Source organism: Sipha flava, unplaced genomic scaffold (genome assembly GCF_003268045.1).
Source record: "Sipha flava isolate LNK unplaced genomic scaffold, YSA_version1 81_pilon_pilon, whole genome shotgun sequence".
Taxonomy (NCBI): Eukaryota; Metazoa; Arthropoda; class Insecta; order Hemiptera; family Aphididae; genus Sipha; species Sipha flava.
Genome location: NW_020273623.1, coordinates 1,509,114 through 1,526,302, shown reverse-complemented (window position 1 = coordinate 1,526,302; position 17,189 = coordinate 1,509,114). Strand labels below are relative to the sequence as shown.

Here is a 17,189-nt window from a genome sequence, read left to right as displayed (position 1 = left end):
AAAGAGTTTTTATTATTATTATTTTTTTTCTAAAGTTTTCACGTTAACCAAACATCAGGTAATTGAAAAACGTTCCTAAAACGTGGTAAATATTTTATTGCTCAGAAGATTAAACAGATGCATTTTAAATGAAACAGATTTTAATATAATACACTAAAGTATGCACCTATATATTTTATATATATATAATACACTTGACGTTAATCGGCATTTTTCGTGAAACTTTGACTTCGGTCGACAATCACGTCGCAGTCCCTACAGTTTTGAACAGAGTTCAACTAAAATTGTTCATAGTTATAAGAAAATCGTACTTATAACAATGATATGTGTATTGTATGTAAATTTCGAAAATTCTAGATTCTGGCATACTGAATCAATTATGAACCAAACATTTTATTAATATTAATAACAAGATGGGGAAAATAAATTATTAATTCATACGTGAAAACACATTTCCATAGAGAAATGATCAGAATTATCGTTATTCCAACAGCTAAGAACAGTTAATTTTAAAATTATTCTGTTTAATTTTATTGCATTTCTTCAAATCATTTTGTACCTGGAAGTGGAATGTAAGTGTAGGTTCGTAATGAAATCCATTTAAGACGATTTGTAATTAAATTTAATCGCAATAAAAGACGAAAAGAAAATTGCTTCGTTCGTTCTAAATAAACACGTAGAAACTTTTTTTCCGTTAACATGATTTTCGACAGAGACTGATTTCAATTCTTTTTTTTTTCAGTGACAGAATTAAATTTATGCAGATAGATCATTGCATGTCTCATATATATATATATATACCTCTTTATATACATCAACGGAAAATCAGTTTTATGGGTACAATCGTTGATTGCAAAGTGTTCACAATCGACGGTACTATCCAATAATGTGAGACGCTTCAGACTCGACAGAATCACATCGTTGGACTCTGCGCACTCCGATGTTTACCAGTAAACTATTATGATTACGATAGCACTGATACTATAATTATAAATAAAACGAGCTGTTGATTGCAATTATTTGCTTCGGTTCGACGATGATATTGGAAACTAATAAACGAACCGCTTCAGGATGTATGCGCGTGTATAAACATGCGTTACACGGAAGGCGCGTGTAGAGAACGCGACGACTGCCGTACGGTTAAGACACACCGCTGTGTTGACGCGATTCGCGGGTCGTTTTGCAAACAACAATAATAATAATAATAATTTAATAACGAAACGACGCAATAGTTATAACGGTGCGCGTGGCTTGTCCTGACGCAAGTACATCATCATATTCGTTTGATTTTAACTGACAGCGTTTAGAATATAATTATTTTTTTAAATAACAGTGCTCACGATATTTATAAATACTATATTTTATCTAAGGTAGACCTTACGCATATGCCTTATATAAACCAATGAATATAGACGTGCCGTAAGAAAACGATTTAAAAATAACATTTATTTAAAAAAAAAAAAAATATTTTAAAATACAATTTTCTATTTGATTAAATATATTTAAACGATAAATTATCAAATCATGTAAAAATAACCATAGCTCATGAAGAAAATCGATAAAAACAAACCATTTAAAAAAAAAAAAAAAATTAAACTGAAAGATGGGATGCACTAATAAGTTAATATCCACCCAATAATTACGTAAAAGTTCATAAAATCTAATATTTACTATTTTAAATACACGTTAAAGTTAGAATTAACACTCATATCAGATGGCTGGTAGTCCTTTTCCGTCTTTCATGGTCTAGGTCATAAGTTAGTTTAGATAGGTTTTACTACCCTTGAGGCAAAAGACAAATTTATGTCCTATGTCTGTTTTAGCAGGTAGGGTTTGGTTTGAACATGTATTTTAACGTAGGCATATCCCGTAACAGATTATGCAAAAACCTATTTTTGTTTCGTTCTGGACTATAAAATCGATATACTGTCACTATAAATAATACAAAAATTAATATGATCATCATTGATAAAAATCAATCAGTATATAATATATGAAAACGGGCATTCAAAATTATTTTGGTGATATATTAATATTAAGTAGCAAATTTAGTTATACTAAACAATCGACATGGGTTTTATACAAAAAAGTAAAATAATTTAGTTCATTTTTAGCAAAAATGTACTTTTTACAATAACTTTTCTGTATTTTGTTTCATGTCAGAATTATTGTAAAAATTTAAAACTTATACATTCTACAACTATTTGCTCGATTTAATTTTCGATTCAACGAAATGCTATAAAAGATTTTCCATTTAGTAAATAAACTACCTAAGAAAATTGCTTACATAAGGAAAGAAATCACAAAGCTATATCAATAAAATCCTCATATCAATCAGAATCTAAAAATTATAGTTCAAATTCCAATGATAATAATCCTTATTACACATTTTAAACAAAGCTTAAGTTTTGAATATTTAAATTAGTTATTTTTCAATAATTCAATAATTTAATAAAAATCGTGTACACTCTTCCGTGACGTTATCTTGTATACGTGTTTACATGCATATATGTATGGTATATATATAAATTATAGTCCATATTATTTAACTTTTATATATTTACAATAGTCGTGTAGATTGTAACACTGTTAAAAGTAAAGGAAGAAATCGCATTTGTTTTATATCCCGGAATCAAAATGTGTGAACTAATAGTGCAGGGTAGTGCGGAATGAAAAACTCACCAACCTTTCAACGAACATGTGTCGTGGCGGTTCAAGCGCGTTGAATCGGAGAGATTTTGAAATGGTTTCGTGGTTAATATACCACACAAGTACAGTGCAACTTTGATATAGTTAATGTGAAGGAAAATAGGAATAAATACGAGTGATCAAAGTTTCGAGTTTTTGAGATTCAAAATTATTATATATTCCATTAGTTAAAAAATATGCACACGGACTACATGTCTTATGCAAAAGCACAACTTATAAAGAAATCTAAATGTTATTACACATCGTGTTTGTATAATAGTATAATTTGAATAATTTCAATATTAAACGATCCATTTACAATCCCAGAAAATATTTACTACAAAAATTAATTATCAATTAAATTGTGACTCATTACCATTCATATATAAAAATTATTGTACTGCTATTAAATGCACATTGGATAACCGTTTGGAAAAACGTACAAAGCTTAATACCCAATAGTCGTTGTAGTTTACATATTTCGCTTTCACACTCGAACGCATGATCGAAGGACTTTATAGGATATCATAACATATTTTATTGATTTTTTTTTTTATATTAATTATTTAAACCTATTCAACATTCGTTACAAAATCAATTAGTTTTTAACATTTTCGAATGAAAAATATTATCGTGTTTAATTTACATACATATTTATACATAACATTTATGTACTGTAGATAACACGTTTGTTACTATTATAATACTAATCAAATGGATTTCAAGAAATTTTTTTTAAAATTTTTTCGTTGAAACGTCTTTTTTTTTTTTAACTCGTATATTCTGAAGCAAGATAACTGTTTAAAAATTAGATAACACTCTAAACAAGTAGATAGCTGTTTATGAGTACAGAGGGTTTCTCAAATTAGTGGAGTGGAATAGCAGGAGTACCCCATAAAACATTAGAGCTTCATACTCCACTAAAAGCACATAAATTCACCGAGAGAATGTGTGTGTGTGTATGTGTGTGTGTGTGTGTGTGTGTGTATCATGTTAAAAAACCTACTATGTTTATGTACGTGTATTTACGGTGTTAGAACGTGTAATAACATTGTGTTGTTATATTTAATAGCTGTTTTTGTGCTCTGCCCACTAGTTGGCTATTTTTTTTATAAATGGTTTTTTTATCATTTTTTTATACATTACAAGTAATGTTACAGTTACATTTCGTGAAAACGATTAATAAGTAAAATACAGTCATTATTTCATTTTATCTATAAAGAAAACTACAACCATATTTCAAATACACTAACCGAAAAAAAAATTATTTTACTTTGTACAATTACGATGCCATGGTTCGGCTGTAGGCTCCCTCGAGGACCATAAAGCTTATGATCCTTGTAAATTGATTTTATTCTGGTCGTAATTTCATCTCGGTTGGGTACTAAGTCCTGTGTGTAAACACAATTTCGCACTGATTTAAATAGGTACTCGATGGCTAGTATTTACAACATAATAATAGTACATAATTTTAGGAGCTAGATTTTATCAAATGATCTAGGCATAAATATTTTACGGTTTGCACGTAGTAATAAATAATAATTATCTTATCATAAAACAAATATAAAAAAAAATTACGTTCGAATAACAAGAATTATTATTTATCGATTTGAAAAAAAAAATCAAGAGATAAAAGTTTATTTATAAACCTAAATGCGTATATGTATATATTATAAATGCGTCTGTGCAGTATCCCTTTTAAAAAGCAGTAAACGTCTGGAGATTTCCCGTCTGGAAGAAACCTCGATTGGACTTGCGAAAAACTAGTGAAATTGAGTGCAAACATTTCCAACAAAAAAGTTTTCAGTGGGAATTTGCACAATGATGAAGATGTGAAACGTTTTATCATGGCAGGGTGTGGAAAGTTTATGACCGTGAAAAACTTAAACGCCGAGTCGGCGGTTTCTTTAAAGAACTAAGAAGCCAACGGCAAAATTATGGTACACCAAGAATAATGGTAATATAGTGATTAAATATCTAATTAAATATTAGATGAATATAATACGTAAAAGCACAATGTTATCGCGTTTTTACGAGATTTACGAATTATGTATAAAAAGTTTTCATGTAGGTATCAAAAAGACGGACGACTGCACGAGGCAAGAATCACAGTTTTCCGCGCCATTTCACCTCGTACATTTTTATAAGTTTTCATGAACGAATTCCACAAAACGCACGAGATAATATTATTTTATATTGTACCCGACGATACACGTTTTACAGGACGTTATGCACTGCACTGTTGCACTGCAACGCAACTAACGCAGAAGACTCGTATGGATGATAAGCCACCAACGCGATTGTTACGCAACGATAAAATAAAAAAAACAGTTGGATAATTAACATTTATGAGATTGACCATGGTTTTTTTGCGTTTCAATATCTGCGCGGATATCCGAGCGCTTGTCCGAAATATAAGTGGTATTTATTCTATACTAGATATTAACGGGATCGTTTTACACGAATCCGTCGGACGCACTCGTCTCGTCGCGATCAAAATACTTGCAAAGAAACATTCACGTCGAGTAGTAAAAAGCCGTCGAAATGCCCACACCCGCCCACGCGCGGTTACGCGTCCAATGGTGTCGGTGACAATGGACATACGACCAGTATTGGGATTAGACATGTACTTTTTTATCTAGATAAAAAATAAGATGATCTATTTTAATACCAACTTTAAAGCAGGGGCGTAATTTAAATATTTGCTAAGGTAAGGCATAATGATAATCGACGAGTCACCAACATAAGGAATATAGGTTTATTTTATATTTGAACATCAAGTTCCAGGTCTCCAACGAAAAGATTAATAATAAATAATACCTAATATATAATATTATTATGAACATACAATTGTTTTTATTAATATGACTTAACAATTCAAATTCAAATAATTAATTATCGAAAAATTAATTTTTAATAAAAATATTTAATTCCTTTTTTTTTTTATAGAAACGAATTTATCTAGATAAATTAGTTTAAATGAACGATTTTTTTTTTTTTTAGATAAAATGAAATTATTTATCTAGATAAAATAAAAATAATAAAATAATTATCTAGATAAGTTTCAATGCACGCGACGCTCTGCCTTGCAAAAACAACTGACAACAATAACGGTATGATGTACTTACAGTCCACGCTGACTTTGATGCGTTTACTGACCGACGGCGGCACGGAGTTGGTGGCTATGCACAGGTAGGCGCCCATGTCCAACCGGCTGATCCGATGCAGTTCCAACGTGGGTCCCGCCCATTCGCTCACTGCAGCCGAAAACGAACACATGAAAACAGAACCACGGTCTCGGTGTACACGTTAATGGATCGCGGTAAAAACAACTTGATGCATTTTCTTTGGCGTCATCGAACCCCTCCCCCGGGCAGGCGGAAGCGGACGGGGAGCAGGAAGAGTTATTGTGGCGAATCCTGCACGCGCGAATACGATAGTAAAATGTATACGACTCGCACGGTGAATCAGGGGGGGAGGGAATCGACATGGCAGCGGACGGATGGGTAGCAGTGGACCGAGGCGAACTTTTGCCGGTTCGAAAAGTTTTCGGATTCCTTTGTGCAGTACGGCCATGGGCCCGCTGTGCCGTCGATGATTCATTGCCACCAATAAGGACTGTCGCTATTAAAATCCCCCCCCCCCGCCACGGTATTATTGTTCCAATTAAACGGGGGCCCGGCGAGCAAATAAGACAAATTCCTCGTGCCCGCCCGCGCAAACACGACCGTACACCGACCGGCGACGATAATTATTATCGTTATTATTATTATTATTATTGTTATTATTGCTGTTTACGTTTGATATTTCCATTTGTTTCCGTAGGCCACGGGTTGATAGGGACCGGGAGTAGGGGGATAAATGATCAGGATGATAGGAGAGAGGGCAAAGATATACACCTAAAACTTTTGACCGTCCCCGATCCGCCACTACGTTCCAAAAAACAATATGCAATATCACTGCAGAATAACTACGTGCGAAATGTTTAGGCACACTGTTTTCGAATAAAATATTGTGCGCGAGTTCGGCCTACAATGATACGGTCGTGTACGTACATTTTTCAATTCAAAGGTCGGACCCTGTGAGTAACCTAGTCAAATTCAAATCTCAGATTCACAGAAAATAATTAGGCCATATGGTGAAAAATATCGGAAAACCTGTTCCCCCATTGTCCCGTTGGTTCAAACAGGGAGTAAGGAGGGTGAAATTATCGTTCACTGAATTTTGTGAGCAGACACGTGTTGAATACTTTTGGAAAAAGTCCCAGTAAAATGTTGACAAGTTACCAAGTTGACTGTTTAATAGTGCTAATACCATAGACTTACATTTTAAATACAGATTTCGAAAGATCCGTTGAAAACCCCGTTCATCAAATGAGTTATAACTCACATGAATAAAAATCATTTTTCTATGCAATTATACGTATAGCATTAGAGGTACATATATGTGCTTATGTATGTACACTCGTTTCGAACCGTACAACCGTTCCCCCCTTTTCCCGTCTTAAAACATATTTTATAAACTATCTTTGATCTACCACTTCATTTCATCGGATACACTGAATAAGTTGACAGTTCTTACTATTGAGCATGTTGAAAGTAGTACAGGCCAGACGATTATGAGTTCAATATTACACTTCCCCTCCCCTACTACCATCAACCCGGTGGTATTTTAAAGATTTTTCAATGCTCTACATTTTTAAATTCAATTTTTAATAACATTTTGTAATATCCGTACCAGTTAACGTTTTGTTGATGTTGATTTGCAAACCGTCGTCACGTTTCCATTTTATTTCTGGTTTAGGGTACCCGTCCACATGGCACGTAAGTGATACGTTTGATCCTTCTCGAACTATTGCATCAGAACTGCTCAACGAGTCGGAAATCGACGGCGGAACTGTAGGAAGAAATACATACTATTATTATTATTATTATTTCTATTCTTCTGATGTTATCAATCCTATTTTATTTTAAATATAAGTTATTATTTTAAGGTTAATCATATGAATATTAGTAACCATACGAAATACGTAGTTTTTACGGTTCAAATTGTCAAGGCTTTAATTCCAAAGATTAATCACAGATATACCCGGAAAACCACTAAATTTAAAATGCAAAATTAACTGAATTACAATTATAGTTCAGGATCAATATAAAATGCAATATCAGATACCGTCAATCAAAATTTAAGTTTTTTTTTTAATACACTACTCCTTCATTCATTTTATTCATCATCGTTCGATAATTTATCATTTTTAATTTTAAATGGTTTATTTTATCTTCAAGAAATTATTAGTTTCAGTGAATTTCGTTTAATATTTTAATAATTTTGAATTCCGTGATGATGAAAGAAGTGTATTGAGTATTTTATTATAAATCATGGTCCAAAGGATCATTCAATAATTTTGTTCGTTCATGCTTAAAAAAAAAGTTTTATCGATCAAAAAAGCAGTTTGTCAAATTGTTATGTATTACCGCATCTTGTTAAAACTGAACTATTTCATATTATATAAACATAAAATATATGTATGTTAAAAGGTTTGAAAATTGGAAAAATAATTCAATAAGTTTCATCTGCGGGCAGGCACGTACACAAAAAAATATTTTGGGAGGGGTTTTAGGTTGTATATTTTCATAATAATATAATCTATATACCAATTTTACTATATAAAAACATATTTAATATCATTTTCCTGAATTTCGGGAGGGGTTTGAAACCCTAAAGCCTCCCCTTGTGTACGCGCTTGTCTGCAGGCGTTAAATTTAAATATATTACACGATTTGAACAACTGTTATGGAAATAATTTTTAATATTCACTACTTTAAACTCTTAATTAAAATTATTGTAAAACCTATTAATTTACTATAGAAATTAAACATATTAACATCACTATAAATTGTACCTAACACTGTTATACCTACAGACACTGCATATGTTGAAGTTTGTGCATTGAAGTTAGTGCTTTCGAAAATTTAATAAATACACATAATGATTTATATTTACTATTGTGTGAACAACTGTAAACACATGGTTATAACAAAGTTACATACGATACATAATAAGTCTTTTAGCTGCTCAAATAAAAAAAGGTCATATTTTTCCTCAGGTTAACACGCTCTAAACAATTTAATAAACACACACACATAACCTCTACGACCTTTTTGAAAACATAATTGTAAACTGCAGATATCATACAAATTGTTTAATTTGAGAAATGTGTGAAGTTTTAATTACATTTACTTTTAATTCTAAAATAAGGTCTCACGTGCTGTACAACTACAACCGATTTTCCACCCATTGCGTCAAAAAAAAATACACGTCTTCTTTGTATACATCACATCGTTTGTTCATAATATTATACCATGCGTTCTAGTGTATCCCGTGTAATGAATTAAAAATAATATATTTCCATGTCAAAACAATAATAACGTGTTAATTTCATTATAAATCCAAACGAAAACATGTGGTTGGTAAATCGAACCTTTGTCGATTTATTCGAATCATAAAAAAAAAAAAAAAAAGAAAAAGGAAAAAAAAAGAAACAGAGTTTGATTATCTTCAAAATGGTTGAATATATTTCGATAAGCATATCTACGTGGAACACTCTGTTTAACATAACGGGCCAATGAAGCCGATTTTTAAATTGTGTGATTAGGAACATAACGAGTATTTACAGCGTGGAGAGAATGAATATTAAATACGTTACAGTGTATGAAACTATTCGTGTGTGTAGGTAAATTCTCCGTTGAACCGCGAAAAGCCAAATGACAAAAACGTGAAGTTCGCATGCTGGTTGTCGTTCATAAACAATGCATGGCGTATCATTTATCCGCTCGTACATGCGGAGTGATTGAAAATTATTTTCCAACAATAAAGATCGGTTGGTCGGGCGGAAAAGTTCGATTCACGGGTATAGGATTATCGAGCATGTACATAACGTATGGAAACGGACTACGATTCGGAAGTCAATAAACACCTTTTTAAGTGGTGGGGAAATCGAGAAGACATTATTTTTCGAGCTTTAGCGGGGGTGTGGGGGGGGAGAAAGTCGTAATTTTTGCTAACTGTGGATGTGGCCCGCCAAAAAAGTTGAGCACACCTGCTGTACCCGATGATTGTTTAACGTTTGCGTGGTGACTGCACCGATACACGTGTACGGGAATATAATAGAAATGTGTCATAGGGAAAATAATTAATATTACACATATCGACGGTGAATGCAGCGTTGGCAATAAAGATTAGTGATGTGTCGTACATATATATTTTCATTCTTTTATTTTCCTTTTTTCCAAAGGTCAGAGACGTGTGCATGGCATCCCGATAAGATGCTCGCACGCACATGCATTTGCACGCATTCGCACACATACAAATACCTACACACATACGCCACAGATGGCGAGAAGTAGCTTAGGGGCAACGGTGGCGGTTATACCTCTGCACACCCCCGGGCGTGCGTATCTCCCTTCGCCCCGGGCAGCCAGCCTTAATGCAAAACGTGCCTCACTTACTAATCTATTTTTTATTCCCCCTTTATCGTCCTTTATTGCTGGCCTCTGGACCTTTACACGTCGACCGTCACCGCAACTTCTTTCCCTTTCGCCTAAACGCGTATGAAATGAAAAAAAAATCGTTTCGCAATATTGCCGTGTTTTGATATCGTATGTCTTTTCCCACGCCCGAAATCAGTGAGAGAGTGTACGAAAGAGAGAGAAAATGAAAAAAAGCTTATTTTTGAGCGTACAGATGAATCGCGCGAGGATATAGTAAACAATTCTATTATACTGTTACCGCGGCGTTTTCTTTTCACAATAACTATTAAATTTGTTTAAGAACCCTGAAACATAACATAAATTATAAATATGTTAATTCAACTGTAGTTTTATATCTTGTCCATAAAATAAAAATTAAGTGAAGGTAAATTAATATTATTTTTAAGTATTTTTAAACTTGTACATATCGAAAAATTATCATTGATATCTTAAGAACTATATTCAATTTGATTGTGAACTTTTTTTTATGAAAATATATCAATCGTACGGTATTTTATATTTATAAGTGTGCAAATATAAGAATATATATTAAAAATTAAACCATAAATTAAACATTAGCAAGTTATTAATATATTGAATGAAAGTATATAAAGTTTAAATATTAAATCAACTATCTTAATAAAAAACAATTGTTAAAAATAAATTCATCGAATATCCACAGTAAATATGCGACTTTAAAACTATAAAATTGAAATAAACAAACAACTCAAAATTAAATTGATAACAAATTTAAAATGTGATAACCATTAATATAACTTTGAATTATTCATATGCATTAAGGATATCTTGTTTAATTACAAGAATATTAATGAGTTATCTTCTGAAATTAAAATTATAGTGTATTAGTTTATAAAAACTTATTGGTTTACATTTTTTTTTTATATACTCCAAGTAATAATAATCATGGTTCTTCATTTAATTTTCAATTAATGATTTTTTTCAAAAAAATCATAGACATGTTATTACCATATTTTAACTCTTAAGAATATATAGACAGTATAGTGTTAAAATTATTAATAAATCTATAGAATACAGATGTAACTAATTTAATCCGTTACTAAACTTTTATAAAATAATTAAAAAAAAAAAAAAAACACACATTTTTAATTGAGATTCCAATTTTTAATTTTAAATTTTAAACGTATATATATATTATTAACTAAATATAAAAAATTATATTTATTTAGTTTTACTTTATACCATTTTTCTCATTTGATAAGCCATATCTTACCATAATAATAAAATATTATTTATTACAACCATATTTATCGATTAAATAATATTCGAATCATAATCTAAATTTTAAAATAAACAATCAAAAAGGTAATTGATTATTATAAAATATTGAACTCTTATTTTACGTTTCATTAAAAATATATTTTATTCTCGTTAACCTTTGATTTTTTTATATAAACAAACCACAGAATTTTTCGTGAATGAAAATATTTTATCAATATAAGTTGAAAACTTTTATTTTCATTTCGGAAAACAAAGGTTGCATACTCAATTATTCTTCAGAGCATAAAACATAATACCTAACAATTGGGTGAACATGTATGGTTATAGATGTATCATCGAAGCGTATCAAGTGCCTTACCGAACTTGACTTACGAATGATAATGACGGATTTTCCTCTTGGAGTGTCCTTTATTTTTATTCGTTATGTATATACATACGCACAAACATATATATTTATATATATAAACATATTATGAACGTGTAGACGATAACGAACAGTCGGTATCTGTAGTCTGAAGGGCATTCGGAGTGACGACTTATTGAAATGTTTTTCGCGCCTCATGTACTTCCCCGTTTGTATAGAATGTTGCTCAATATTCATTCGGCCAACCGATGCATAAGAAATCATGAAAATATCTCTAAGTCCTATACATTAAAGCGGAAGTGGAATTGATGTCAGCAGATCACAGGGTGTACATTTGAAGATTATTCAAAATAATACAAACAAGGGTGGCGGGATATTAATCATAATATCAATTTTTTTTTTACGATCGACGCTTATTTTCATGAAAAAAAAAAAGCGGGAATTTTATTATTATTTAAAGCCATGGAAATATCAAAAAATACAAATCATTACAACAATCGAAAAATCATACCACAAATTATTTGAACATCATCGGGTTATCATAAAACGTATGAAAAAAAAACTCATACAAGAATATATAATTTATAAAAATAATTAAAAAAAAAAAAAATAGAGCTCTCCAGAATATCAAATACACAAAAAATAAAACAGTACAAACTGAAGTTGTGATATAATAAACCTGAATATTATTTATATTATTATATAAGTATCAGTGAAAGGATTGAAATACTTTTCTTACTGATTTCAAAATATATTTTTAATACTATGGAATATAAAATAAAAATTAAAAAATATTTTAAGAAAACCCATTATAAGTAAATTGTCGATAAAATAATAATACAATAATGTTACCTTTGACAAATTTACTGTCGAACAAAAGTATAATTTTTCCACTAAATATTTAAGATATAAAATAATCTGAAATATATATAGAAACTAATATCTAAATAGTATACTTCTGTAAAATGAATTTGATTATTAAATCAAAATAAACGTAAGTTTGAAACAAATAATAGAATATACATTTGAAAAGAAAGTAAATTCTAAAACTGAACATCACAGATATTAAAAACACAGAAAAAGATATTCTAGGGTAATTTAATAACCGATGCGGGTATGTATAATTCATATTACCATGGGTCATAACTAAAGCAAGGGAAGATAGTTCACTGACCAAAGACAGTAGACCGTACACAGGTGCGATAGATCACCTATAGTCATGGTTTTTTGACTTTGAATCCTAAAAAAGTATGACAACCGTTTATATAACCAATGACAGTTAAATTAAAAAAAAAAATCAGAATAAAATAACATTTTTATCCATGAACTGTATGTTTATTTGTAACGAATAATTGTATGCGTTATAATACACTAACGGTTTGGATTTGGATATGCAAATGTGTATAATACGATATGCTTCAAACTATAACGGTACCAGACAATGTTTACTTAGAAACAATTACTACATTTCTTTGTTAAAATAACTTCAAAGTGCATAATATAGCGACCGGTGATGTACAAATGAACTTTAATATATGCAAACCAAACATTTGATAAACATTCTTTATTTATCTTCTTGGAAATACCTTATTAGACGTATAAAACTCATCACAAACTTATTTAAATTATTATTTATTTTTTAAATTTATATTTTTTTGTGTTGAGTTCCATAAATCCCTTAAAAATATTATTTTTTTTAAAATGTTTGTAAGCATGTTCAAAAAAAAATATATATATATATTCTATAAGGCTTGTTTTCTCATCTACACTACATCTTGGATTGACAAATTTATTGTTTTAAATGTACCAACATAATTTATACATCAATAGGATTGAGGTCACTAAAAACAAAATATTCCGTCGTTTGGATAATTTGCAAGACTTGAGTGAGGGTCAGAGTGTGGACATTTGAAAATTACGATAAATCGTTTTGATGAAAAAAAGAAATTAAACAGAGCACTGTGTAATAATACTTTGAGGGTCCTAAATATTAATGTTATACTACACTTAGCTTTTCGATATTTATTTTTTTTTTTTTTTTTATAAAAGTAATATAACATTTATTATTTCCCAATGAATATGAATTAGTTATTTTTAACTGCTTTTATTTTTTTTCTTCAGATATGTTCATATATCAATAAGAACATTTAATTCTCAATTACAATAGTTTTTTTTTTTCTGTGAACTCAAATAAAAATACGCTTACTATTTTTGTTAGGTTATTAAAAAAAATGTAACTACAAAATTTCTATACCAATATTTTAGTCTAAAATATAAAAAAAAATCGAACCGGTCAAACGAAAAAAAATGTTTGAGGCAATAGTTTAATACCACAATACAAAAATATAAACACGATTTTTAGAAACATCAAAATTATCTAAATAAAACATTAATTTTTGTAGAATTTTATGTTAGAATAAAAAAGAACAACCAAGTACTTATTAAATAAATAAAAGAACATTTGAAAACTTTTATTTCCCATTATTTAATTCGTATTGTTTTTTTTTTTTTTCATCAGATAAAACTTCTAAATATTGCCATAAAGTAACGATTTACATCTTAAAGAGACAAATTAATTGTACTCTCCAAAAAACTTTTTGGATTTTAACATCTATAATGTGATTTAATTTTTTAAATTCTTTTTTTTTAAAAAAAATTTATATTCGACGTGTAATGCAATCTAATGACTTCCGCAATTATATTTATTAAACATTTTTTTGACGCGGCACTTCGTATAGGCAAAACGGGTACACAATTATATTAAAAAAATAATAATTAATTAAATTAATCCATTCAGTTCTTAAATTCCTCTTCTTTACTCGTGCTTTTTCTTCAAACTATGTAAACCTTATCCTCCACCTCAAAATTTGCTAATCTCCTTACATATAATAGGTTAGCCAATTATTTTAACCTTAAATACACCCAATTAATAATGTTTTAGTTTTTCTTAAGCTCATTTAATTTAATTTATTATATAATAATATAATATTATTATAACTTGGTAAAAAGCACACTATTCACTAAATTAATATTTCGTCAATATTAAGGAGAAAAAATAGTGACTCATTCTTGAATAATCAACTAATGTCCTATTTTTTTTTAATAAAGCGAATCATACTGAAAACGGACCATTCCTGTTAATATTATTAAAATGTTGGAATGTGAACAAGTGTAAAGGTTTGATTCACGTAATTTAATTTTAATTATACAAATAAGGAACTGTTTCACTTTAAAAGGTGCAAAGTTAAAGTATTAACCAAAAAATAATATCTACCAAGTTTTCACATATTATAATTATAAAAATAGAATATCCATCAGCTTTGCATCAAGATATAAAATTATAAATTCTTCTTTACCTAATATATATACGGTGTTGTAGAAAATTCATAATATATATATCATCAAATGAAATCAATTTTGAACCTTAAAAAAAAAAAAAACAATGATTCGGATTACGTATAATATAGTATACAAACATGTGATATGATTTTCCGAATGTCAAAACTTTATCTCGAAATTTTGTTACGATCACTCACCTCTCTGTATTCTATTATCACTGACCACAGTCTCGAAACGAACGAACAAGTGCACTTACACGACATGTTGGTCGGCAAAGCTGAGAGTCTCTCGAGAAATGTGACTTTTGGCACTCTCCGTCTGTAATGTAATATAGTGACCGGGTCGGTTTTTATTTTTACTCTAGCCGCCGGGATAACGATACCCAATTTACTTATGAATCGCATCAAAGGACCCATATTACAACATAGGTACACACTCACACATACTTGTACTCAGGAATACACAAACACACACATACACATGAAGGACATGCATACCTTTTAAAAGCAGTTCTCTGTACTGTGTAATACATGTTACAAAAAGTAAAAATATATTTTCAATAATACAAGTTAGGCTAAGCTACTGGACGAATATAATAACGAAATATCATATAAAGTCTTTATGTTGGTTACTTTTGCAGTGTAAAATTGTATTAAATAAAATACATTTTACATAAATACTAATGTTGATGGTAAGAACAAAAGTGCACTACAGTTTTTACATTATACATTTTTTATTATATTATATAAAATATAAATAGAAAATAACCTAAAACTGAATACTATATTTTTATGTTTTATCTAAAATTATTTAGTTTATATTTAACGACCCACACTACCCATGGGTTTATTTATGCGAATTTTAAGATATTACATTTAATAACTCAAGTGTTATAGAAATATGATATGTATTTATGATAGGCATTTGGATTAATTCATCTTAGTACATGGATTATCTGGATTATTTAAGTTTCTTGTTCGATTACTCTAATTTTATTTGATAATTGTAAGAAAACTAATCCATATAAATAAATCAATAACAATTATTAGTGTATTATTACTATATTTTATTGTAATATTTATAAATTTAACTCTTCTCCACAAAAGCTTATTCAATAACCTTTAAAATGTTAGGCAGTTAAAATAAGTTAATTGAATATTCAGTTATGCTATCAATGCAAGTCATATAACATAAATATAAAATTAATTCAACAATTTAATAAATTGTTATTTTGGTAATGAATAATAAGTTATAAAAATTGTTGAGGTCATGATATGTATACAGAAATTCATGAAATATAGTATTAATTTTTTGTTACAATAAAACAAAATAATTTATTTTACTAGAAATTAAAAATAGTTATAAGTTATGTAAAAAGAAAATTCATAAATTAAAATAATCCAAATTCGATTATTTTGTATTCGGATAGTTCAAACCTTCGGATTTCATGCCCATCCCTATTATATATTAAAAGTTACAAAACAATAGAAAATTCGTGGATCGTGAATTTATTTTTTATCTTAATTTAATTTATAATTGTTAAACATATATTTAAAGTGATCTGTAAGTAGTTTGAATTAAGATATATATATAATTTTCAAAGTATACCTATACAATGTAAAATATGTCATTTATTGAATCACTACTTATTTAGTTTTATTTCTAAAAAAACCGTACACATTTATTTTCTATAAAATAACTTATATGAAAGTAAATTCGACATATCATTAGATATTTTATATTATATGATTCGTATTTAAATTATCAATGTAGAATTATTGGCATAAACCATGTTATCCTATACGTGAATTACTTAGAAGTATAAAACTTAAAAGTTATTGGTCATAATTAAGGAACGGATTTGTATGTAAATGCATATTTTTATTAAAACGAGATATTTAAGATTCGATAAGAAATGTTTATGATTTAAATCATTCCTATTAAAATGATGATACTTTTATTTTACATATTTTTACATATTTTGGTATAATTACATATTTTTACATATT

The 17,189-nt window shown here is 29.3% G+C and overlaps 1 protein-coding gene across 2 annotated transcripts in view; it reads right to left on the bottom strand.

Annotated features, from left to right (window-relative positions):
• The window catches only part of LOC112693178 (neurotrimin-like), a 94,091-nt gene that overhangs the window by 29,059 nt on the left and 47,843 nt on the right, over nucleotides 1–17,189 (bottom strand). For both annotated transcript variants that reach the window (XM_025568126.1, XM_025568127.1), the window contains exons 4-5: nucleotides 7,426–7,584; nucleotides 5,817–5,945 (exon numbers count right to left, since the gene is read on the bottom strand). In XM_025568126.1, the coding sequence (XP_025423911.1) occupies nucleotides 5,817–5,945; nucleotides 7,426–7,584 (288 nt within the window). The remainder of the gene's footprint in view (nucleotides 1–5,816; nucleotides 5,946–7,425; nucleotides 7,585–17,189) is intronic.